Genomic DNA, 27574 nt, shown 5'->3' with positions numbered 1-27574 from the left:
ATTTTGAGTCAGTGCGATTCCCTTTGGACAAGATGACAATGTGTTTGGTGCTCTCTGTGGGTGTGCGTTTTATAGGTGGAGGAGTTCCGTGCGCGGGATGCGGAGAAGGGTCTGAAGATCGCCCAGGTACTGGAGGGCTTCATCAGCAGGAAGGTGGTGAAGCAGACAGTGATGACGGTGGTGTACGGGGTGACGCGCTATGGAGGACGCCTCCAGATAGAGAAGAGGCTCAAGGAGATTGATGACTTCCCCAAGGTAAGGCCTACTAGTAGCCTCCAGTACCCCAGTGAGGACAATAAAGATTGGTTCCATGTATCCATCCTCAGGTGTTGGCTAAGCTATACCATTATACTAGTGTATACCGGTACCACGGTAGTATCACGGTACCAAAACGTCATGATACTTATGATACCAGCATTTTAGAATACCGTAGTACCGTTTCATATGATACTACCAAATGTTCGTCCCCTACCGATCTAAAGAACCTGCTGGCGCCTGTTATAAAATGTTTATATATTCAGTTGAATTGAAGCAACAGCCACCAGTCTCTGGTATGCGCCGGTCCAATAATATCCACTTCACTTTCATGTTGCAACTGTAATCAGCCAGCAGTATCCCCTTCCAGCCATCACTCACCTGCTTCTCTCCGTCCACTCTTCCTGCACATCTGTTCCTTCATCAGTTTTGTAAATATAATTTAGGGGATGCAGACCCTGATGAGTCTCCTGGTGTTACATTGGAGCAGCGTGCAAAGTTGACATCATTTCATTGACTGTTACCAAGAGCACAGGCTAGTCTTAGTAGACTGCAGGTTCACTGTCATGCGCAGCCTCTGAGTGCCAGAGAGGGGAAATGGACAGGCATGCTTGCAGCTGTACAGCAAAGAAATGGCTTGTCTCTAGCCTAAACGGTTAAAAAGAATATGACCCATAATAATGGAGATACCTTTTATTCTTTCTATCGGGATTCATGGGCATTTTACATCATTTCACAAACCATGTCACGGGCCGTTTTAAACTAATTCTGGGTCGCAAATTATTGGTTTGATAACAAACAATGTTGTTCAGTCATGTTACCTAGCTAGCTAACCACTTGGTAACTTGACAGTCGGTCTACGCAAATTTGATTGGCTTGATTGGTTGTGCTTCAAAGGTAGGATTTGTAAGCCTAAACTATTTAAAAAATCTCTCTTTCTTGTGCCCCTTAAATTCTGTCCGGTGCTAAACATTTTAAAAGTTGGGAGCAGTTTTGTGTATGAGCAAATCAGCCATTCTATGCAGTATTCTATTATACAGTGTGAAGTTAAATTCAACGTGATGTATTGAGTAGAAATGTGAATTTAAGTGACAGGTGTTTGCGTAGCACATGCGCAGAACTTTTAGAAAACAGGAACAAGCGTCCGGGCGCGAACAGGACGTTAGGCCACTCAGATTTTTTCAACCGTGGTATCGCGATACTACTCGATATTGTGTTACTTGGACTGGTATCGTAAGTAACATTTTGGCATCGTGACAACACTACATTATACTGCTGTAAAGTAACTGCCACATATTAGCTGTTATTGTAGCTGTTTTGTTATTTGTTTTTTAGTTTGAACCTTTATTTAACTAGACAAGTCAGTTAAGAACAAATTCTTATTTACAATGATGGCTTAACGGTTAACAGTGGGTTAACTGCCTTGTTCAGGGGCAGAAGGACAGATTTTTACCTTGTCTGCTCAGGGATTCGATCCAGCAACCTTTCGGTTACTGGCCCAGTGCTCTAACCACTAGGCTACCTTCCGCACCTTCTGCACCATTTGACCACTTCAAATCCCCAAAGAGAGCTGCTGTTGGTTTTATGATGTCGCTATGAACTTCCTAGATGAATACTTAACAGTATTATATAACAATCTCCTATATCATATGACTGTGTTACGAGAAATGGCATACACAGCGATACATTCCCATGTGTGTCACACTGATGACTGATGTCATTCACTGTATATCCGTCTATGATAGCCATTGATTTTATTGATCTTTAGGTACTTCACACAAGCATGTAGGCCTATTATAATACAGTAGCAAGGGTGCAACTTTCACTGGGGACAGAGGGGACATGTCCCCCCCCAACATTCAGAAATTCCATTTCTGCCCCACCCTAGAGTTTCTTTTCTCATAGCCAGAGAGATGTTAACACTTGTAATTAGTTCAACAGGGAATCTGGGAACAGTGTAATGGGAAATGATTACTACAGTGGAACGGCTGGGGAAACCGTCTGATCACACTGAGATTTATATACCACTGTAATGTGACGATCGTACTTCTCATAACCTTTTAGTTCAACGCAGAAATATCACCATGAATTTAATACCCCTATTCTCAGTCAAATTCTATGCCAAAATCATTGATACCTATACAAATGGTAATTGTCTCCTCATAACCTACTGAATTATGGTAATTGATAACAGTAGAGAAAGCCCCCCCTCCCCCGTTGATACAATCATACAGTTGAGTATGTAGATGTAGTGGTTGGGATGTCATTAGTTACAGTGGTGTCAGAGGTAATGAGAGTGCTGATGGCAGTTCCGTGGCCTCCCAGGCTGTCTAAGGGGCCCTGCTGTGGTAGGGTACAGTAAAACCTCTGTGCTCCCCCAACAGCAGAACTGGGAAGGAGTTGGGATAGACAGGCAGCAGCTGGGACCTAGTGGCACCACACACACTGATATCCATTTTTTGTTTCTGCTTATAATTTCCGACATTTTGGTAGGCTATGTGTTAGTCGACTTGTCTATAATTAGATGGGGCTTCTCTTTTGTCATTATGTTGCCCTAGAAGACTAAATAAACCTTTGCGCAACAGAATAATGTAATAGATCGATATGATTAATTATGAATGAATTATTATTCAATTTAGATGAAATTGGTAAAGTTTTCTCTGTCATCTTTCACGGAGCAAAAACGTCTAGGGACTGGCCAGAAAATACCCAACGTCCCAACGTCTTTCTAATAAGATTTCAGTTTGGCTTAGACGCATATTTTATGTGGTTAAAATACTATCCGATGTTATGACGTTGTTATGATAAAGACAGCACCTCTGCAGATGGTATATATCTAAGCATTGCATTCTCTCAACATGCTGAAAGAAAGATATCATATTTCTCCAGTCCAGTCCAAATTTTGCCTACATTCGGTGTATCATTTTACTCGAAGAAATGCTTAATTCTGCAGGAGTTATTAATTGAGGCTATAGCCTTATTCGCACAGGAGTAGTATTACTAGAGAATGTTCTTTTATTTTCTATAATTTGACAGTTATGACGGAAGGCTGGATTTTTTTTATAGGTGTGAAGATATTTCATCAAGTCCAGGCGATAACACGCTACACTGATAACTCTTGCTTGGTTCCCAAGTTTCTAAACCTTACCAAGCCATCTTTGATATAGTGTCGCCATTATATTTGAAATGAGCAAGTGTGATGATAATCATTAGGATATTTTAGTGAACTGCAGTAGAAGAGGTCCTAATTGCCCCCCAGCCTTCAGATGTGAGCTAAACAACTAACTTGCACTTGATATGCGTTTTTAGGTTATGGATGAGGAAGTGAAATTGTTCCAAACATTGTATGCTGCTTTGCAATCTATTAACAGCAAGGGTTGCATTAAATAGACGCAATATTTTTTTATGATGCATTTGGTGCTGTTCAATTAATTTGCACTAAAAGCATTCACTGTAAAAGTTGATACATGTAGGCCCTTCATATATAGGCTAAGCACAGCCATTTGTTCAATTTATCGAATCAGTTATTGTTTTCGTGCTCAAACCGCGAGCAATACCTGTCAAACTCAGACATTTCTCTCAAATCACAGGGATGTCGATTCACACTAGACTAGTATTATCAGAGGACTTTGGAGTTTGCCAAAAAACTGTAGGTTATTCTGGTTAGTCAATGTCCAGATAAGCCCTGAAGTTTAAGTGTATGCAATAATACTAGATAGCCTAAAATAATTAAATAAAACCTCAAAGTAACCTATATAAATTGCACAATAATTATACATTTATGGGTTTATTAAGGTATCGTTTCTCTTTATTCAACTCTCCCGCCACCCACCCGCCCTTCAGCCACACAATATTTAATGACCCATATTTAATTAACCCATCCGCGCCTACTAGGGCTGAGCAGTTTTACGATATACTGGTGTTGATGCACAGACCTTCTTGCGTTTTTACTTTACCTTCTATAACTGTATTTGAATGTTTGGTTTGTTGAATATGATATGCCGTGTGTAACGGCCATTTTTATAGTTTACTCCGCTACTTGAGTCATATCTCTCTGCTATCTCTCCACTATCTCTCTCTCTCTCCATGCCACTTTCCACACAGACCTAGCCCCCCCCCCCGTCACTCAAGGGGTGCATTTGTTGTTTCTCGACCACAAGACACTTGCATTCAGTCTGCATGATCAATGCAGCACATGCAACAATGTTAATGACAATGATGCTGTTTTCACTTTGCGTCTTAATATAAACCCACTAGCGTTCTATAATTACACTATTACTTTGTGTTTCTTACATCTGCAAATGGCTAGTATCTTTTCTGAGCAAGTTGGGCCTAAATCGTGTTAGCCGCTAATGCTAATAGAGCAAACATAATTAACTATACAGCCTGATAATACAAGTGACGGTGTAGACCTAAATCAGCAAGTTTGTGCAACAGTATCTTCTAAATCAAAAAGGAATATGCGAAGCAAGAATCTGTTAGCTACATGAAGTAGCTAAGAGAAAACATTCAATGTAGCCAAAGATTATAGGGTCCACTAGGAAAAACGTATCAACACTTTGGTTCCTACTCTGTCACAATAACTCCTCCCTGGCATTTTCATTCGTTGTCATGTCAAACAACACTGTATTCAAAGTGCCCACTATTACAGTATATTCTAACTATAGAATTAGAATAATCATTCTATTTCCATGATTCCAACAGTTCATCCAAGGGTTTTGTTCTAAATTGCAACATTTTGTTAAAAATAAAGCCTAGATTGTTTGTTTGTCCATATCGTGCAGCCCTATGTGGCAGTGTGGAAATGATCTCAAATGAGTGCAGGAAATACAGAAATATATGAAAATGCTGAAAATTATTTTTGGTTGAATTGAACAGTATAAAACAATCAGAAGGGAGACCATTTACCTTGTGGAGTTCTTCATTGTTCTGTACTTGGTCCTTTTACTGTTTTTGGGTATGTGCAAATAAATTAGTAAATAGATGTGCTCGATTTGGATATATGTATTGTCCTGCCATTGAAATAGATGTGTGTGTTGTGATTGCAGGAGTATGTATGGGATGCCTCTCACTACCTGGTCCACCAGGTGTTCAGCAGTCTGAAGGAGATGTTCACCGGCACTAGAGAGATCCAGGTACACGACACACATTACTAATATATCCATTTACCTGCTGCATATGCCGTCTCCACAGTTCACCCAGCGCGCAAAATGAGTGTGTGAACTTATTATTAACGACTAATTTACTTTACTATTAGCGCAATAGCCGTGCTCGTTCATAATTTTCATTCCCTTTTATAGTTCACATACATTTAGGACGACATTCACCAGCACCTGGTACGGTCTCATACATTAAAACCATAGGAGAAAGAATGATCAGGGTATCTTAAGGACCCACCACCCACTGTTTCTATTAGCTCACCAGGGCGTGAGGGCAGACATGAAATATCCCCCCTTTGCCTCGCCCCTGCTCCCGGTTCATCTCTAAATGGGTCGGGTCCTGCTGGGTCTACACAGCAGTGGCTCAAGGAGAGAGCAGCAGTGGTTAAGTACATGATCAATCCCTCATTCCTCTTCCCCTCCTCTCTGCCTGGGTAAGGGAGGAGAAAGAGGAGCGAGCGAGGGAGAAAGAGAGCCACAAGGACCACGGACAGTCTGATAAATGGGCAATGAATGATGACCTCTGGGACGCTAATATGGCTTCCATTCCTAGAGAGTGAATCTGTGTGAGAGAGAGTGAACAGACTCAGCAACAGCCAGCCCAGCACTGTAATGTGTCTAGTGTAGTGTTCTACTGTCTGCAAGCAACAACTGTCCACCTGTTTCTACGAAAATGCTCCATCTGTTGGCACTGGATAGAACTAATCACGGAAGAAGCTGCATCTAACTTTAAACTGATCATACTTTCAAGCTGCTGAGTGAATGTTTTGTGTCTGTTTTCTAAAAGCTTCCTCAATTTCAGAAACATCCTAATTTGAGCAGAACATAGTCCATATGTACTCACCAGTCAACAGTAGATGACAAAAGTGATTTGAATCCCCTAGCTCTGATGTGTATCTACAGTAGCTGGCAGCAGCAGAGCACCACCTGTGAGTGGTGTTTTAAGTGTCCTACTTAAGTTTCACTGAGTGACCACCTCTCCTCCCATTAGCTAACCCGTGGCGGGGCCCTCTGTTTCAGGACTGGCTGACGGAGAGCGCCAGGCTCATCGCTAAGTCGGGCAGCACGGTAGAGTGGGTGACACCCCTGGGCCTTCCCATCATTCAGCCCTACCACCGCAGCCGGACACAGATGGTAAGAGTAAATGTCACTTACTCTAGATATTTAAGATGTTGCTTAGTTGGAGCTCAGAGAAGCATGAAGAAATAAGTATATATTGAACATCTTACACCCAAGCGGTGATCTTTCCTTTGTGTCCTAATGCACTTGTGTTTACAGTAAAGGCACCCTGTGCCGCTGCACTGTTATACAAGCTCATACATGTCAACTTTGTCCTTTTCAAAGTAAAGATGTGCATATTTATACAATATACAGTACCAGTCAAAGTTTGGACACACCTACTTGTGTGAAGTTGGCTGGATGTCCTTTGGGTGGTGGACCATTCTTGATAGACACGGGGAACTGTTGAGCGTAAAAAACCCAGCAGCGCTGCGGTTCTTGACACAAACCGGTGCGCATGGTAGCTACTACCATACCCCGTTCAAAGACACTTAAATTGTTGTCTTGCCTATTCACCCTCTGATTACACAATTCATGTCTCAATTGTCTCCAGGCTTAAAAATCCTTTAACCTGTCTCCTCCCCTTCATCTACACTGATCGAAGTGAATTTATCAAGTGACATCAATAAGGGATCATAGATTTCAACTGGTCAATATATGTCATAGAAAGAGCATGTGTTCTTATATTTTGTGCACTATTATGTGTTCTGTAGACTAACCAATCTGGCTGTGGTCACCATTAATGCCAGTCACATGTTATCTGGAGAGGTCATGAAAATAACAAGCAGACTAGGGTCCCTCGTAAGGTCCCTTTTCCCCCCTAATTGAGACAGCGTCTCTCTGTGAGCTTGTTGTTTGGCTATAGTGGTGTGTCGTGAGCTGGTAGAAGGGCCTAAAAGCAGTAGCCAATTACAGGGCTCTCTTCACCTCACCTGACCTCACTGACAGACAGGGGGCAGCGGCCTCTGAAAGGTCTCGTGCTGCGTCGTGGTCTTGTGAAACAATAAGCCAGCTGCAGCAGTGGCTTTGCATGTTCCCTCTCTTCCTCCTCCTCCATCCCCTCTCTGTCCCCCTCTTTCTCTTCTGTCTATTCTCCCCTTCTCTCTCTCTCTCATCTGCCTCTCTGCCTGCCAGGCAGTATTAAGAGCCAGAGCCCGAGCTCCGAGGTGGTTGTGTTGTGTGGAAGTTTAGGCAGAGCTGCTTCTCCTGACTTCTGTTGAAAGCATCTGGCTGCACATCTGTCTCACTGGCACCGAGGTCTCTGTAGCATTTATTGGCACTGAGCTGGCCAATATACATCCTGTGGTCAACACTGGCACTGGTTCCACCAACCCAAGCCTCTGGAGAAGGGTGTGGCATTAGGGCACCTGAAATTGAGAGATGCTTAATGTTGGCTATGTATGCATGCGTGTCTTTGTTCTTTTGCCAGATGTTTTACATTTCAAATGTCATTCAAATCCAAGGAAATGTGTAACCGCCATTTTGTCTTTGTGCCTGACACCGCCTTGTGGTTGAACAGGAGGGTGTGGCAGGGCTCCCCTGTTCCGAACACATGAACCAGGTAATGGGCAGAGGGCACACTGACTCTACTGTGGCACAGCTCTGCCCATCATCACTGCAATGCAGAGAGTGATGTGACCTCTCTACCCTTTCTTGTCCTCTACTCTCTCCTCTCGTCCACCACCACCACCGGGTCCCTGTCTGTCCTTCAGGCCTGTGCTGTCAGTCAGTCAGACAGCAGTGATGTCAGATGGTTCCCTAATAATAGTCTGAGTTAATCTGACGGCTAGTATTCTGCTGCCCACCGGGACAGAGGTGCTGCTACTGCTGCTTCTGTGACCCTCCCCAATCTTCTCTGAGATAGTTACTCTAGTAACATTGCCCCAATTTTGGACTTAATTATCCAGTGTTAAATGCAGGGAGTTAGGATGAATTTAGGAGGGTTCACCGAGAGGGTGTGTGGGGGTTGAGGTTGTTTGATCTCAGCTCCAAGGTGGAGCCTTGCAGGCCTATTTGCCGTATATAGCAATATACTGTTATGTTTTGATTTGATTAATATTCTCCCTATTACTCTACTACCTGGCATTTCCTCAGGCAGTCTGGACTCGGGAGCTGGATATCATCATTCCGCTGTGTGATTTTAGGTCATTACATTTTATTGGACTTTTCCGGCATACCTTGATGAAGGTCTTCATAAATCAGGGGGCTGTGTCTATTCTTCTCCTCTTGAATTCTTCTCCACTTAATCGTTTTTAATCACACACCCAACCGTGCTGCCATGCCATCTCACATGTTACCTGGCGCTGGAGAAAACACACAACATAATCTAAATGGATGAAGAATCACTAGACTACTACACTATACACTTAATTGCTCTGCCCTACCAAGCAAAAGAGCAGGAATTGCTTCAACGTTTTTTTTATTGTCCAGCGAAATACATTGTAGGCAGATCATTGGAGTTGTGGTTATCAGTTGTTTTACTGCGAGGTTATTTTTTTATTCATATTTACCCTGACCTCTGACATGACCTTTGACCGTAGCCGGCAGTTACTGCCTTCTTGCTTGGTACACCCACTGGAATACGTTTCCATGACAATTTATTTTTTTAACACAAACTTGTGTTATTATATTTATTTGGATGTGGCTGTCAATGTCATATAGTTTGATACTTTTATCAGCAAAGAACAATAGATAATACCATGGTAAACAAACCGTAGACACTGCAGCCCAAAGCTCAGTGAAACCAAGGTAAAAAGCTGACTTGAGCAATGGCAGTTACAGTGAAACCAAGGAAAAAGGCAGTAACTTTTTTCAGTTACTGCAAACATGACCCCCCCCCACACACACACTTTCTCCATAACACAACACAATGGAGGCAGGATATTTGTCCACATGATGAAGCATGTATTTAATGTATGAAAAAGGTCAACAAATGTTTTACCAAATGTGCAGTTATTGCTCTTTTGAATCACTAGACTACTACACTATACACTGAACCGCTGCACTCTCATTGTAACTAAAGACCAAGATATATTTTGTATAATTCTACTAGAAAAAACATAGGCCTATAGCCTATTTTCATTTCCATTACAATAAAATATTAGTGTAATCCATTTGATTCACTTTATTTGTAGATTAAATTAATAATAGAGTTATAGTAATTCCTAAACTTCAGTTACAGCTTCTTTTGACAAAGTAGAAACCAAAAAGATGATGATAAATGTAATAATCAAATCAAAATCAAATCCATTTTATTAGTCACATGCGCCCCTAACCAACAATAGTTAATAAAAAAAAATGTGGATAAGAGATAAAAGTAACAAGTAATTGAAGAGCAACAGTAAAATAACAATAGCGAGACTATATACAGGGGGGTACCAAAACAGAGTCGATGTGTGGGGGCACTGGTTAGTTGAGGTAATATGTACATGTAGGTAGAGTTATTAAAGTGAATATGCATAGATGACAACAGAGAGTAGCAGTGGTGTAAAGGGGGGGGGGCAGGCAATGTAAATAGTCTGGGTAGCCATTTGATTAGATGTTCAGGAGTCTTATGGCATCTGGGTAGAAGCTGTTTAGAAGCCTCTTGGACCTAGACTTGGTGCTCTGGTACCGCTTGCCATGCGGTAGCAGAGAGAACAGTCTATTACTACGGTGGCTGGAGTCTTTGACAATTTTTAGGGCCTTCCTCTGACACCGCCTGGTATAGAGGTACTGGATGGCAGGAAGCTTGGCCCCGGTGATGTACTGGGCCGTTCGCACTACCCTCTGTAGTGCCTTACGGTCGGAGGCCGAGCAGTTGCCATACCAGGCAGTGATGCAACCAGTCTGGATGCACTCAATGGTGCAGCTGTAGAACCTTTTAAGGATCTGAGGACCCATGCCAAATCTTTTCAGTCTCCTGAGGGGGAATAGGTTTTGTCGTGCCCTCTTCACGACTGTCTTGGTGTGCTTGGACCATGTTAGTTTGTTGGTGATGTGGACACCAAGGAGCTTGAAGCTCTCAACCTGCTCCACTGCAGCCCCGTCGATGAGAATGGGGGCGTGCCCGGTCCTCTTTTTCCTGTAGTCCACAATCATCTCTTTTGTCTTGATCACGTTGAGGGTGAGGTTGTTGTCCGGGCACCACACGGCCAGGTCTCTGCCCTCCTCCCTATAGGCTGTCTCGTCGTTGTTGATGATCAGGCCTACCACTGTTGTCATCGGCAAATTTAATGATGGTGTTGGAGTCGTGCCTGGCCGTGCAGTCATGCAGCCCCGGAAGGGCCCCTGTGTTGAGGATCAGCATGGCGGATGTATTGTTACCTACCCTTACCACCTGGGGGTGGCCCGTCAGGAAGTCCAGGATCCAGTTGCAGTGTTTAGTCCCAGGGTCCTTAGCTTATTGATGAGCTTTGAGGACACTATGGTGTTGAACGCTGAGCTGTAGTCAATGAATAGCATTCTCACATAGGTGTTCCTTTTGTCCAAGTGGGAAAGGGCAGTGTGGAGTGCAATAGAGATTGCATCATCTGTGGATCTGTTGGGGTGGTATGCAAATTGGTGTGGGTCTAGGATTTCTGGGATGATGATGATGATGATGTGAGCCATGACCAGCCTTTCAAAGCACTTCATGGCTACAGACATGAGTGCTACGGGTCGGTAGTCGTTTAGGCAGGTTACCTTAGTGTTCTTGGGCACAGGGACTATGGTGGTCTGTTTAAAACATGTTGGTATTAGAGACTCGGACAGGGAGAGGTTGAAAATGTCAGTGTAGACACTTGCCAGTTGGTCAACGCATGCTCGCTGTACACGTCCTGCTAATCCATCTGGCCCTGCGGCCTTGTGAATTTTGACCTGTTTAAAGGTCTTAGTCATGTTGGCTGCGGAGAGTGGGATCACACATTCTTCTGGAACAGCTGGTGCTCTCATGCATGTTTCAGTGTTATTTTCCTCGAAGCGAGCATAGAAGTAGTTTAGCTCATCTGGTAGGCTTGTGTCACTGGGCAGCTCAATAATATAACCAGCCAGGTGCGCAGGTGAAATTATTTGCTGTATTCCTAAACAAATACACCTGCTCATGACCAATAGTAAAATATTTATTGCATAAAGAAATATTGGAGATGTCTGGAGATGAACATCTGGAGATGTTTGATTGGGTTCAAGTCCAGGCTCTGGCTGGACCACTCAAGGACATTCAGAGACTTGTCCCAAAGCCACTCCTGCGTTGCCTTGGCTGTGTGTTTAGGGTCGTTGTCCTGTTGAAAGATGAACCTTCCCCCAGTCTGAGGTCCTGAGCGCTCTGGAACAGGTTTTCATCAAGGATCTCGCTGTACTTTTCTTTGTTCATCTTTCCCTCGATCCTGACTAGTCTCCTAGTCCCTGCCACTGAAAAACATCCCCACAGCATGACGCTGCCACCACCATGTTTCACCGGAGGGATGGTGCAAGGTTTTCCCCGGACGTGACACTTGGCATTCAGGCCAAATAGTTCAATCCTCTTTTCATCAGACCACTGAATCTTGTTTCTTATGGTCCGAGAGTCCTTTGGGTGCCGTTTAGCAAACTCCAAGTGGGCTGTCATGTGCCTTTTTACTGAGGCGTGGCTTCCGTCTGGACACTCTAACATAAAGGCTTGATTGGTGGAGTGCTGCAGAGATGGTTGTCCTTCTGGAAGGTTCTCCCATCTCCACAGAGAAAATCTGAAGCTCTTTCAGAGTGACCATCGGGTTCTTGGTCACCACTCTGACCAAGGCCCTTCACCCCCAATTGCTCAGTTTGGCTGGGGGGCCAGCTCTAGGAAGAATCTAGGTGGTTCCAAACTTCTTCCATTTAAGAATGAGGTCACTGTTCTTGGGGACCTTCAATCCTGCAGAAATGTTTTGGTGCCCTTCCCCAGATCTGTGCCTCGACAGATCTGTGCTCCAAGACATACTGTCTTGGAGCTCTATGGACAATTCCTTCGACCTCATGGCTTTGTTTATTGCTCTGACATGCACTGTCAACTGTGGGACCTTATACAGACAGGTGTGTGCCTTTCCAAATCATGTCCTATTAATTGAATTTACCACAGGTGGGCTCCAATCAAGTTGTAGAAACATCTCAAGGATGATCAATGGTAACAGGATGCACCTGAGCTCAATTGCTAATCTCATAGCATCGGGTCTGAATACTTATGTTACTAAGGTATTTCTAAAAATAAATGATGTGGTTGATCGCTACCCTGTTTTGCCTCTACCTAACTGGGTATGAAGGCCCCGGCCCTTACAATTGGATTGTCTTTGAGCTAGCTGTTTGTCATTGCGCCCTATTGCCAAGCATGGGGCTGGGAGGGCTAAATTAAATATTGTCTTCCCTAGTCAATAACTCCTCCATTCCGTCTACCCTCCACAGCCTACTTTGCCCAGTCAGGTTTACATGCTATACATTGCCGGAATTTCAGAGTGGATTTAGAGTGTCACGCTCCTTCACCTTTACTGACCATTGATGGGCTAGTTATATAGTGAGAGCAGTGCTGCTGCTCCCTCTCTTTAGCACTTGCGCTCTCTCTTCTGTCTTTCTGTCGATCTCTGGATTTGCTCAGTAGGGGTTCCAGTTTCCTGTTTGAAAATGTCACGGTGCCTGGCCAGATTCATGCAGAACCAGCCTGGATTCCATTAATAATCTTAGACAGGACACTGTCTCAGAGCCGCACCACTCTTATAGCCAGGACACCACAGCACAGATTTACTGCAGCGCCTCTACTACTAGAGTATAAGGCTACAGACAGTAGCTCTGGAGTTCACATTAAGGTCAATTTCCTTCGATTTTCATGGATAAAGGACTGCCAGAGATTGTAATTGATGTGCCAATTCTTAAGTAGAAGCAATGTGCTTTCTTGGATATATTGTAGTACAGTCCGTGTATTTGAGTGTGCATTGAATGCAAGGTTTGGGATTGAAAAGCTTTTAAGTGCAGTACCTGAAATGGAAAAGCTTCTAGGACTTGCAATTGCATTTGTAAGTCTTTGGCTTCATTATAATAATAGTGTATTGATGTGAACCGTCTCTGCCCAACCTGGGTTCAGCTAAAGGTGCTCTTCCCCAACAATCTATGTGTGTGGTGTGTGCGCATTTGTATGGAATGTTCTACCCAAAGATTTGTAAAGATGACTGATAGGGGGCGCTGTGTTGAAGCCACCGGGCCTCCATCTTGGTACTCCCCCACATTGTAAAAAATATTTTGGAAGTTATATAAATGCATTTATTATTGTCTACATTCGTTTTTGCCTATTTTATTCTATTACAGACACCTTTAATGCATTCTTTGACATTATATTATGTGAGCTAAACATAAACATTTAAAAAATATATACGAACATTTTCCTTAAAGGGCAACTCCACCACTTTTCTTCCTCATTTTCATTCTCTCCATCACAATACCAGTGTCAGCATATGTGAAAATGTCGCATTTCTACGTTTTGTAGAAACATTTTTAAAGTTAAAAGTTCTACCTGTTGACATAAAACATTTAACACAGTGATTTTTTTTTAAACACTATGAGATTCACAGGAGCAAAGAATTACTCTCACTCGAGCTTGAACCTTGTTGCAGGTTTTGAAAATATACAAGTTCTTTACTTTTAATCCTATCCTGTGATGTCACAAAGAAGCATTTTTTAGGACTTTTCTTTGTTTTTAACCACAGATCATAGAAACGCTGGAGATGATGAATATGAGGTTGAAAACTGGTGGATTTGCCCTTTAACCCCATAGAGTCAATGTCCATGCACCTGGGGAAATCCAAATAGCATAATAATAAAAAATCCCCATAGAAATGTGTCAGTTCAAGTTAGAGAGAGAGGTTTTTTTTTTTGCATTGGATGCGTCTCAATCCACCGATGTTACACTTCCGTATCTGCGGTGAAAGGTGACAGAGCTAGAGTGGTGTTTGTCAGACCATGAGACATCCTGAAAATCAGTCTTTTCACAAAATCATCTGTAGCTTCCGAACAGTTTGGCCTATAATCTATTATTTCCTCTATGGAAAGATGTGACTCTCACGGACACAATGGTGTTCTCCGTTTTGCTCTAGGACATCCACAGGCCTCAAGACTCGTCTGAAGGTCCCCCGGTACCTGTGGGAAAAATTTATGGAAGTACAGTACCAGTCAAAAGTTTGGACACACCTAATCATTCAAGGGTTTTTCTTTATTTTGACTATTCTTCACATTGTAGAATAATAGTGAAGACATAAAAACTATGAAATAACACATATAAAATCATGTAGTAACAAAAAAAAGTGTTTTAACAAATCAAAATATATTTTAGATTCTTCAAAGTAACCACCCTTTGCCTTGATGATAGCTTTGCACACTCTTGGCATTCTCTCAACCAGCTTCATGAGGTAGTCACCTGGAATGCTTTCTCAACAGTCTTGAAGGAGTTCCCACATATGCTGAGCACTTGTTGGCTGCTTTTCCTTCACTCTGTGGTTGAACTCATCCCAAACCATCTCAATTGGGTTGAGGTCGAATGATTGTGGAGGCCATGTCATCTGATGCAGCACTCCATCAGCACTCCAAGTCTCTTCTTATTATTGGTGTCCTTTACTAGTGGTTTCTTTGCAGCAATTTGACCATGAAGGCCTGATTCACGCAGTCTTCTCTGAATATTTGATGTTGAGATGTGTCTGTTGAACTCTGAAGCATTTATTTGGGCTGCAATCTGAGGTGCAGTTAATTACCGATTTCTGAGGCTGGTAACTCTAATGAACTTATCCTCTGCAGCAGAGGTAACTCTATGATTTCCTGTGGCGGTCCTCATGAGAGACAGTTTCATCATAGCGCTTGGTGGTTTTTGCAACTGCACTTGAAGAAACGTTCAAAGTTCTTGACATTTTCCGGATTGACTGACCTTCATGTCTTAAAGTAATGATGGACTGTCGTTTCTCCTTGCTTATTTGAGCTGTTCTTGCCATAATATGGACTTGGTCTGTTACCAAATCTTCTGTATACCACACCTACCTTGTCACAACATAACTGATTGGCTCAAACGCATTAAGAAGGAAAGAAATTCCACAAATTAACTTTTAATTCATTAAACACCTGTTAATTGAGATGCATTCCAGGTGACTAACTCATGACACTGGTTGAGAGAATACGAAGAGCGTTCAAAGCTGTCATCAAGGCAAAGGGTGGCTACTTTGAAGAATCTCAAATATAAAATGTATTTTGATACAGATTTAAAATCAAATAGCAAAATGATCCTTGGTATTCCATATAGCTTAGTAGAACCCCCCCCCCCCCCCCCGTTTTAGACAGAGCTTAGACTGTAATGGGTTAAAGTATATATTTTTTTGAGATTACTGATGTTACTGTCCCCGTTATAACCAAAAAATGGTGTGTGTGTAGTTGTGTGGATCCGTTTGTGTGTGTGAAGCTGTGTGTGTGTATACTGTGCTGCTTACGTGTCTGGCATTCAGCACTAACGGAGCGCAGACAGACATCCTAAGCAGGTCTGTCAGCTAGCCCAGCGTGCTCTGGTAGTGTGGCATCAAGCAGCGGTGATGCGCTGTGCTAGCAGCACCTCATCAGCAGGTGCTGGGGAGCGGAGGTGACAGATGGCAGGCCTCTGGAGGTCTCTCTCTCTCTCTCTCTCTCTCTCTCTCTCTCTCTCTGTCTCTCTCTGTCTCTCTCTGTCTCTCTCTGTGTAGACGTGATTTGTTTCTGTAGTGTGAATCATATATTTAGCTTCCGATGCGAATGTGTGTATCATAGTCTGCTTTGTAAGTAATAACATCCTCAAACATACACCCACACACACCGCCAAGACGATTGTAACTCACCCATACACTATTATTCCCACACTTTACTTCATGTTATATACCCTACATACTTCTATTCCCTAGAGATTATATGCGGTCTATTCCCTCTCCATCTACTTGCATCATGGGGCCTTCAGAAATGAAACACTAACTTTTACAAAGGTCACCTTTTCTCCATAATATTCAACCACACTTTCCTTTCATAAATGGACTCTGTGGAGCATTAATTAGAGTAGACGATGTGGGAGAAGATGAAGCACCCGGAACAACCAGTACACAAATAAGCAGGAAGAGAAGAGAGAGAAGCGTCCCATAATCAGTCAGTGGCGGAGGGAGGGAAGGTGCTGATGATAGGTTGGAGGAAATGACAGTAGCAAGCTGCGAGCAGCGTGGACATGCATCAATATGGCTGCCTAACGGGATTGTAGGCAACTAATCAGATTAGGGGTCACTTTTGCCTGGGCGAAGATTTTTCTCCTTCCACCCTCGCTGGCTGAGTTACGTATCAAGTGAAACCGGAGAAGTGGATTTCACCGGGGAGAGGAGTGGTGGATTGGGAGGAGTGGTGGATTATGGGGTTACTCCATGCTTTTATTACCCAGAGAGACAGACAGTGGATCTATGTTGAGTTGAAACCCTTCCATTAAGGGTCTTTTCCCTAGAGGGAATCCATCTACGCCGTATCCTCAACTAACCTTGCTGGTGGAAACCCAAAGGATCGGGGGTCCCACTGTTAAAAACACTTTATGTTGGAGTTTAGAAGACAACTCTCCAGTCTTTCTACACACTATTTTGCCTGCTGTGTGGAGGCCTACTTAAGATTTCCTTTCCAATCCTAACCCCTTGTCTTGATGAAAAATGCTAGTGGAATATGCACTGTACCATACACAGAATCAGAATGAGTTATTCTAATTCCATGATACCACACTTCTCCTCTCCCTCACTTCCCGAGAACCAATGCCAGCAACTCCCAGTGGTTTTGGGGTGAACTAATAAATGCTGCTGGAGTTTCAAGGACACCCTGGAGGTAACGGAGGGAGGGAGAAGGGGGGGATGGAGAGGAGGAGAGGAAAAGGTCACTGGGAATTTGGTAGGTCTCTCCAGGGGGGAGGTGAATAATTGTGTTGTATCTCATCTGTGGACTGTCTGACCACAGTGATCAATAAGGTGAGTGAGTGACAGCTGGGGTGAGCGAGGTAGAGAGTTGGAGCGAGATAGAGGGGCCAGGAAGGCTCAGGTTAGCGTAGAGTGGTTGGCTCATTGGGCTGGAGGCAGGGCTGGGCTAGACATGGACTGATGGTCATTGTGGTAGGAAGTGCCACAACAGAGTCGTAATGTGATGAATGGGAATCCTCCCACTTCTGGCACAATGCTGCTTCTTCATTGATACTTATGACTGTTTTATCTAGTGCTGTCTGATAGGTGAGTTGGGACTATTCTCCATGGAGAGAATGTTGCACTGTATCAAGGGCAAATTCATCATAAGCTAAGGATTGGGCTAGGCTGGCAAAACTGGTGCAGATATAATGATGTGGGTATAGTGTACAAATCAAGACATAAATTAAAATCTCTCTCTTCAAAGATGCATTGCAGATCCATTCCTAGGGAAAATTACAATGATCAAGATTTTAAAGGTAGACTCAGTGATATGGGGGTCCCTGTAGCTCAGTTGGTAGAGCATGGTGTTTGCAACGCCAGGGTTGTGGGTTCGATTCCCACGGGGGGCCAGCACAGAAAAAATAAAGTATGAAATGTATGCATTCACTACTGTAAGTCGCTCTGGATGAGAGCGTCTGCTAAATGACTAAAATGTAATGTAAATGTATATGACATGTATGCAGAAAGTAAACAGCACGAGGCTCAACTTCTCTGCTGTTTTGGTCCGTTGAGCGTGAAGCGAACCCGTGCACATGCACAGATACTGTGTGCCGACAGAGAAGGGCGACATCTTACGAGTTCCAACCCAACTTTGTTATTTAGTGACTTTTATCGTGTTTATCTTACATTTTTTGTACAGAAAGTTCATACTATCATCACATAATGACCACCAAGCACTTCTGGACATCAGATCGACAGCCATTCCACTGTTCACCCTATTCCTTTGTTTCATAAGCTACCAAAACGCCACAGGTGTAGACCCGGGAGACGAGATGGAATCCTGGTAAAATTGAGGCAAAGAGAAAACTGAACGGCGCTCCTCTCCATTCTATTGGCAAATGTTCAGTCACTCAAGAATAGCTTTGTTCGAGAGTCTCCTATCAGAGAGACTTGAAAAGCTGCAATATTATGTGTGGCAGGGCTTGCACACGATAACGGATTACAAAGGGAAACCAAGCCGTGAGTTACCCACCGATGCAGAACTCCCAAACGAGCTAAATATCACACTGTGCCTTGCGTGAAAGCCCATGTTTTTCCGGATGACTGTGTGATCTCACTGTCTGTGGCCGATGTGAGCAAACCTTACCGGAGCATCGTCTCTCATACCAACAGGCTCTGAGACCGCTTCTTCCCACAAGCCTGCTAAATAGCCAGCCTGCTAAATAGTTTAGATACCATTAACTGACTATCTGCACTGACTCTATCTTGCACATACCCTACGCACACTCACTAGACTATATAGACAGTGCATTCGGAAAGTATTCAGACCCCTTGACTTTTTCCACATTTTCTTACGTTACAGCCTTATTCTAAAATATATATATTTTTTAATTTACACACAATACCCCACAATGACAAAGCAAAAAAAAGATTTTTTTACATTTTTGAAAATGTATTACAAAGAAAAAACGGAAATATTACATTTACGTAAGTATTCAGACCCTTTACTCGGTACTTTGTTGAAGCACTTTTGGCAGTGATTACAGCCTGGAGTCTTCTTGGGTATGCGGTACAAGCTTGGCACACCTTATTTGGGGAGTTTCTCCCATTCTTCTCTGCAGATCCTCTCAAGCTCTGTCAGGTTGGATGGGGAGCGTCGCTGCACATTTTCAGGTCTCTCCAGAGATGTTCGATCGTGTTCAAGTCCGGGCTCTGGCTGGGACACTCAAGGACATTCAGAGCCACTGCTGCGTTGTCTTGGCTGTATGCTTAGGGTCGTTGTCCTGTTGGAAGGGGAACCTTTGCCCCAGTCTGAGGTCCTAGGTGCCCTGGAGCAGGTTTTCATCAACGATCTCTCTGTACTTTGCTCCGTTCATTTCCCTCAATCCTAACAACAACAAAAAAACATCCCCACAGCATGATGCTGGCACCACCATACTTAACCGTAGGGATGGTGCCAGGTTTCCTCCAGACGTGACGCTTGGCATTCAGGCCAAAGAGTTCAATCTTGGTTTCATCAGACCAGACAATCTTGTTTCTCTTTAGGTGCCTTTTGCCAAACTCCAAGCGGGCTGTCATGTGCCTTTTACTGAGGAGTGGCTTCCATCTGGCCACTCTACCATAAAGGCCTGATTGGTGGAGTGCTGCAGAGATGGTTGTCCTTCTGGAAGGTTCTCCCATCTCCACAGAGAAAATCTGAAGCTCTTTCAGAGTGACCATCGGGTTCTTGGTCACCTCCCTGACCCAAGGTGCTTCTCTCCCGATTGCTCAGTTTGGCCGGGCGGCCAGCTCTAGGAAGAGTCTTGGTGGTTCCAAACTTCTTCCATTTAAGAGTGATGGAGGCAATTGTGTTCTTGGGGACCTTCAATACTGCAGAAATGTTTTTGTACCCTTCCCCAGATCTGTGCCTCAACAAAATCCTGTCTTGGAGCTCTACGGACAATTCCTTCAACCTCATGGCTTTTTTGCTCTGACATGCACTGTCAACTGTGGGACCTTATATAGACAGGTGTGTGCCTTTCCAAATCATGTCCAATAAATTGAATTTACCACAGGTGGACTCCAAGTTGTAGAAACATCTCAAGGATGATCAATGGAAATAGGATGCGCCTGAGCACAATTTCGAGTCTCATAGCAAAGGGTCTGAATACTTATGAGTAAGGTATTTTTTTATTTAAATGTGCAAAAATTTCTACAAACCTGTTTTCACTTTGTAGATTGAGGGTAAAAAAAGAATTGTTTCCTTTTTAGAATAAGGGTGTAACGTAATAAAATGTGGAAAAAGTCAAGGAGTCTGAATACTTTCCAAATGCACTGTATACACACTCACACTACATTGACACTCCCACACATTCACAACACAAACATACACACACACACACACACACACACTTTTACACTCAACATTTGCTGCTTCTACTCTGTTCTTTATTTTACACCTATTATTATCTATCCTGATGCCTAATCACTTTACCCTGCCTTTATGTACATATCTACCTCAAATACCTCTGCACATTGATCTGGTACTGGTAGTCCCTGTATATAGCTTCATTCTTGTGTATTTTATTTTATTTCTCTTGTTAGAATTTTTATTCTTAAACTCTGCGTCGTTGGGATGGGCTTGTAAGCAAGCATTTCAAGTCTACAGAAGTTGTATTCAGCGCATGTGACATACGATTTGATTTGTGAGAGTGATGTCTTGCATTTCAATAACTGCAGCTCTAATCGTGGCAGCGTCATTTCACTACACCTACCTTTTAATTCCTATTTTATGCAAACCCAATAAGGATATGGAAGATACATTTGACATTTTAAGTCATTTACAGGAGCAATTAGGTCTTCCAAGTGGCTCAGTTGGTAGAGCATGGTGTTTGCAACGCCAGCATGGTGTGTGCAACGCCAGGGTTGTGGGTTCGATTCCCACGGGGGGCCAGTACAAAAAAAAAAGAAATGCATGAAATGAAATGTATGCATTCACTACTGTAAGTCGCTCTGGATAAGAGCGTCTGCTAAATAACTAAAATGTAAAATGTTTAAGTGCCTTGCTCAAGGGCACATCGACAGATTTTTCACCTAGTCAGTTTGGGGAATCGAACCAGAAACCTTTCGGTTACTACCGCTCGAACCGCTAGGCTACCTGCTGCCCCTACGTAAAATAGAGTAGTGTGTTGAGTTAACCCCAGATCCTTCCATCATTACCTCTTCCTTTCTCCCTAAATGTATCCCTGAGGACATGGGGAGATCGGAAGGACTTTCTGCCACAGTGATAGACACATCTTTCCTTCCAACTCCTCCTAGAGTGCTGATGGATGAGATCGCACTACATGGCACATGCTGATGGGAATGTATCGCCCTGTGTGTCTGTGTGTGTCTATTTTCAACCTGTTTGTTTGTTTCTGTAATAAATCAATGTGCCCTGGAGCCATTGACAGGAGAGGAGGCAGCTAGCTGGGTAAATCTAGAGAGCTGCTACCCTGCAGGCTTGAAGGCTTGTCACTGTGGGATTGGATTTATCTCCAGAAGTCCTAATTCCTGATTTTATCTATGTTTAATTTAGCATAAAGTACTGACCACGGTTGCCTTCATTAGGCACAAAATGTAAGAAAACGGGTAGAAACAGGGTGGCACTATCTGAACCTGTCCAATAACAAATGCTTATTTTCTGTTGCAAAATGTTTTGCTACGGGTTCCACTAATGAATAGGATACAGGCTTTTGCAACACATTTCCATTCATGAAAGCAGTTGCAGACACTTTTCTCCCCTGGTTCTAAACTGGAAGCATGAATTAACCGTATTCAGTTAGCGACAGTACAGTCTGGGTGATGGATTTAAGTGTTTTAAAGAGATTCCCAACTCACCTTTTGTATTCTTTTTATCCAGTAGTTCTGAAAGTAGAGGTCACAAGCCAAAACCTGTCCCAGAAAATTGCGTACTAAGTCACATATGTGCAGATATGTGCACCACGTCATTGCTCTTTCTCTCGCTCTGCTATGTGTTCAACTTGCTAGCTGTCACTCAAATGGCAAGGGGCTGAAGCTTATTGGCTGGAACTTGAATTGCTAGGGGATTGCCCCATGTGGGGGGGAAATGTAGGGAAAGTGGCGCAGCCCATCTTCCAGAAAAACAGTTTTCAAACTAGGGATTTTGTGGCTAATTGAGGTAAGACAGTAATTCTACAAAAAATGATGTTTGTATGAACTACACATTGACACATCTAGCCCAAAGCGGGAGGTTTAAAAATACTTAGTAGTCGCCAAAGTTCCGGAGCATGTCTCTAAGTGTTCTCAGTGCTTTTGATGATTTACTTTTAAGTGAACCAGTGTCGGTGAAAGCACTTCATTTGGTTCTCTTCACTTGTGGCGGGCAGACAGACATTCTTTTCCAGAACCAGCAGTGTTCATGTAATGCGTGCTGTGATATGCAGTAGTGTCTGCTGTCTGAACCCAGTCTTATCTGGTTGTTCATCACACAGGCCTACTGCCAGGGTGTATCAGTGGGAGGACTGCCCTGGCTGCTTTGGTATGGCTAGATGTAGGAGTGCAAACAGTGAATCCTATTTGATTCCGAACTCCCAAAAGGAGGGCCCTAGCTCTACACAACTGATTCCACTCCGACCCAGGTCCAAAGGCTTGATGAGTTGATTATTTGAATCAGGTGTGTAGTGCTAGAGCGAAAACAAAAATGTGCCCCCCTTTGGAAGCGCTGCTGTAGAGGAACTGCAGGGCAGAATAACTCATGAGTGAGGTGTGTCTTCACTCTCCTTCTCTCTCTCACCCCATATTCTCTCACACTCTATGCCATTCTCTCTCTCTTTTTCTGCCCCCCCCCCCCCACCCCCACGCTTTCTTTCTCTCATCTATCCTACATTAAGTGGTTATTCTATTAATGGGGTCTAATAGATTCATAAATCATAGTGATTGATGACCACCCACAAGACTGCATCTCAATTTACCTCATGGCCAGCACACACACACTCCACCCAAGCTCCAGCTCTCAAGCTATCCTCAGCACTTCAGATGTCCCTCTCAGCTGTGCTGCTTGTCTCTCTCATGTTTCTCTGTCTTCTCTCTGTCCTGGCTCAATGCAGTGTCACCTTGAGCAGGGAACCTCTCTCCTTTCCTCTCCTCTACTTCTCTCTCTCTGTGTGTGTGTGTGTGTGTGTGTGTGTGATGTGTGTGTGACAGAGAGAAACTAATCTGAGCAGTAATGTGATTGAGGCACTCAGGGGCGTGACAGTGATGGGGCCAATGTGGAGAGCAGTCACTCACATTCGTGACAAAATGGCTTCCCTTACAGCTCTTACAGGGCCAAAGTGATGGGCTCCATTATTCACCTCAGCCTGGCCAAACTCTCTTCTGTGGCAGAACCTATAGTAGTTAGTGTGTCTGCTCTGTCAGTAGCTGTTGTTCAACTATTGAGCACTAGTTAGGTTTATTTCTAGGACTACGGTTCCCAACCGGTTCCTTTCTGGGGACCACCAAATAACTGTCAAAAGCTCTTGAGGACCACCATTGTTTTACATAAAATATCTTAGTCAATTATATCAGTGAATGTAACACATGAAATGCCTATTATTACAGATGGATTTTCTAACATCAAGATGCTCCCAACTGTTATTATTTTTGGAAGACAATTGATATTTTGATCCCTTTTTTGATTTATTATAATTGACTCACAGGTTGGAAACTACTGTCCTAGGAGACGATTACTGTTTGTTAGCATGTCACAGTACGCTTGTATGTTGGCTCAAGTCAGGTTTTACCAGTCATTAATGTCTTGTATTCTATTGTCATTTCTGTCACCTCTCTGTGGCAGGTGGGCTGGGAATCAATGGGTAGCACTTGTAGGTCAATCAGAGGCTTTCAATACGAATGGATTCCACATTCATTTGATTTTCCATCAATGTGTTAGAAATGTCAAACAGATGGACTGCTTTGGGTGGTAGAAGTTTACCCTGTTTGCTTTGTGTGTTTGTTTACAGAATGTCTAATACTAATCCAGTCTCCCCTCTCCCAACCTCCACCATTTCATTGACTGAAATGACATCATCAAACCTACCTGACTCATTCATGTCCCCCTCCCTTTCCCCCCATGTCTCCTGCAGCTGAAGGCTACCATCCAGTACCTGAGTCTCCAGATCACCCACGACTCTAAAGAGTAAGTTCCTCTCCCTCCTGACCCTTCTAACACTACCAGAGTTGGGATCAATTCCGTTTATATTCCTGTCAGTTGCATTGGACATGGGATTTCTCCATAGGGGAAAGTTCTTACATTCCTGACTTGACTGGAATTTAGTTGGAATCGACCCCAACCCTGTCATCCATCGGTATCTTCTCAGGGTTCACTTTTTTTCTCTCCGCTCATCTCCAACTTGCTTTAGAGCATTTGACATGTACACCCTGTATAAAAACAGTATCAAGACATGTTTACCACTTTTGATTGGTCACATCCTGATCCGTTCAGCGACAGCAAGCACATCATCAGCATTTTGGGATTGTATTAACAGTGGACTAAAGGGAGTTTCCGGTGACGTCGTGAACGGGAAAACAGCTTGAAGACGCACCCAAATGGAAAACTAGCTCACTACTGTAGTAATATATATTATGAGTGGCAAATATTGAACAAAGTGGCAGGAAAAGTTGAATAATGACTTTGTCAAGTAAATACAACAACAAATAACAGTTCAAAAGATTCCAGAGGAGACAGGTGAGGACAGAGTCACGGTGTGTGACGACTTGGAAAATATGCTGAGGTGTAACAATATTCGGATCTACCATGTAGCAGAATGCGTTGAAATAAATGATATGATGAGCTTTGTGATGGAACTGGTTACGAAGCTGAGAGATACAGAAGCACCGGAAAAGTCCATTATAGTGCGGTTTCTGGACTTTACTGTCAAAGAAACTATTCTACGCCAGGCCTGGGAGCAGAGGCAAGTTACATTTCAGGCGAAAACAATCTACTTTGACCATGATTATTCCCCAGACCTACAGAAGAAAAGGATGTGAGTCCGAGAAGTGATCTGAGAGGGAAAAACATAAAAGCAAACTGCCCATACCCAGCCCAACTGAGGATGACACTAGACTCAGGCACGAAGACCTTCAGCACTGGGCATCACGGTACAGATGGAAGAAAGAAACCGTCTGGAGAGAGGTTTCGAGAGAGACCGATGGCAGGTGCAGGAGGCAGGGACAGAATAGTGCTGTCTGATGTGGATCTGAAGACATTCATCCAGGAAGACGTTTGAAATGTATTGCCCCACATTACAATACGTGTTTACACTGAGGTAATGAACACATTGATTTGCGATGTAGATGTAGGCCACTTTATTTGGTTTAGTTATTGGATGACTTTGTCGACAGATAGTATACATATACAGTATGTTAGCAAGTCTAAAACTTTTATTTAAAACTGATAATAAGTTCAATGGGTCGTGTGTGGGGTGGTGGGAGTCCGGGTTTGAGCAGCAACTTCCTAGGATGGGGATTTGACTCTTTTGGATCATGGCATCCACACAGACTTTGTTTACTCCAGACAGACAGGAAACGCACAGCTCTCTGGACATATGTCAAAGGGGGATGTTGTATTTTATTTGAGATAATCAACAACATGGCTTTTTATTTGAGACAACCAGTTTTTGGTGAGGGGGGGGGGCTGATTTTGTTTGGTTATGACCTATGTGTTCCTTGTTCATTTATCCTTGACCATCATATTGCGCTTAGGAGTGAGTTTCTGCACTTCATAGACATTACTTTTTAAAATTGATTTATATGATGAGAGGGAGGAGAGTACAAGTCGAAGAGGGAGTTATGTATCAACGCAAAACAACAGATTAAACGACTAGTTAATTGTATTAGTTATAATATAAATGTTCAGTAGAACATGTCCAGGAGACACATTTAACAGAGAATTAACAAAAAAATGAAGAGAATGGGTAGATCAAGTATTTAGCGCATCTTTTCATGGTGGGAAAAAAAGAGGTGTTGCAATCTTATTTAATAGATCTGTGTGCTTTGCCAAGAATAAAGTGTTGAAGGATGATCAGGGTAGATAAGGGTAAGGGTAGTGGGGACAGAAATTACTATTCTGAACTTGTATGCATGAAAATGAGGACTGCCCAGGGTTCTTTAAAGATATCGCAACTGTAATCGTGGACAATGCAAAAGGGATGGTTATTATTGGCGGGGACTTTTAATTGCATACAGAATTACAAGCTTGACCGACTTCCTGCTGAGCACAGTCCACATTCTAAGAAATCTAAAGCCCTGGCTGCCATGATGAATGAACTGGGGATTATTGATACTTGGTGTTTTAAGCATTCCAGAATGAAATACTTTTTTTTTTCTTCCTCAAAGGGTCATGGTAGCTACTCCAGAATATACTTATTTTGTATATCCAAGCAATATTTACATAAAGTAGAGAAATGCAGCGTTGAAAACTATATCGGACCCCAGTCAAGTATGTCTAAAGATGCATCTAGGAATGGAGAAGCACTTTAAATATTGTCTCCATATTGACATAACATATTGTAAAGCAAGAGTTACAATGAACATTTGAAAGATTACTTTTTTTGTTGTTGATAATGATGTATCATCAATCCATTTTGTGGGAAGGGCCAAAGGCGGTATTAAGAGGGAAGATAATTGCTTTGTCTGCCAAATTAAAGAAGCAGTGTCTTGAAAAACAGCAGGGTTTGGAGAATAGTTCAGAGACTTGAACGAGAACATAAAAAAACAAGGGACGATGATACATTGCATAAGTTGAATGAATGTAAACAAAAGTTATGAGTTATTGACTTACAAAACAGAAGGGACACTTAGATTTACTAATCAAAGATATTATGAGATGGGTAATAGAGCCAGCCGGTTGTTAGCCTTCCAGCTAAGAAAAGCCCAGGCTAGCAGAGTGGTCCCTAAGATAATTAATCCCTTCTCTAAACCAGAAGTCTCAAAACCAAGTGACATTGCGGAGTTGTTTGCAGCATATTATAAAGACCTTAATGATTCGTCAGAACAAAACCATAAACAAGAAAACATTTGAACCCTCTTGTCTAACCTAAATCTCACAAAATGATCACAGGAAAATTGGGCCGAAATGACACGGCTAGTTATAGAGAACGAGATTGAGTAAGCCATCAAGAGATGGCAAAATAATAAATCACCAGGGGAGTTAGCTCTCAGTATCATTGACCACCAAACGTTGCTAATGCTAACTAGTTTGCTTGCCACTTAATAAAATGTATATTCTCAATGTACAGTACCAGTCAAAAGTTTGGAGACACCTACTCATTCAAGGGTTTTTTATTATTTTCTACTAGAGGTTGACCAATTAATCACAATGGCCGATTAATTAGGGCCGATTTCAAGTTTTCATGACAATTGGTAATCAGTATTTTTGGACCGATTTGCCGTTTTTTTTATTTATTTTTGATTATTATTATATATATTTTTTAAATTATTGTAATTTTTTGGGGGGTATTTTTGTTATTTTTTATACATCTT

At 42.8% G+C, this 27574-nt stretch overlaps 1 protein-coding gene across 1 annotated transcript in view; it reads left to right on the top strand.

Moving 5' to 3' along the window:
- The window catches only part of LOC106613752 (DNA-directed RNA polymerase, mitochondrial-like), a 91985-nt gene that overhangs the window by 50394 nt on the left and 14017 nt on the right, over positions 1-27574 (top strand). Inside the window, exons 13-16 of the mRNA XM_014216327.2 lie at positions 76-255; positions 5304-5390; positions 6435-6548; positions 24178-24230. Of these exons, the coding sequence (XP_014071802.2) occupies positions 76-255; positions 5304-5390; positions 6435-6548; positions 24178-24230 (434 nt within the window). The remainder of the gene's footprint in view (positions 1-75; positions 256-5303; positions 5391-6434; positions 6549-24177; positions 24231-27574) is intronic.

The sequence above is a fragment of the Salmo salar genome, chromosome ssa10 (genome assembly GCF_905237065.1).
Source record: "Salmo salar chromosome ssa10, Ssal_v3.1, whole genome shotgun sequence".
Taxonomy (NCBI): domain Eukaryota; kingdom Metazoa; phylum Chordata; class Actinopteri; order Salmoniformes; family Salmonidae; genus Salmo; species Salmo salar.
Note: the sequence above shows the minus strand (reverse complement) of the source record. Positions and strands in the feature narration are given on the sequence as shown.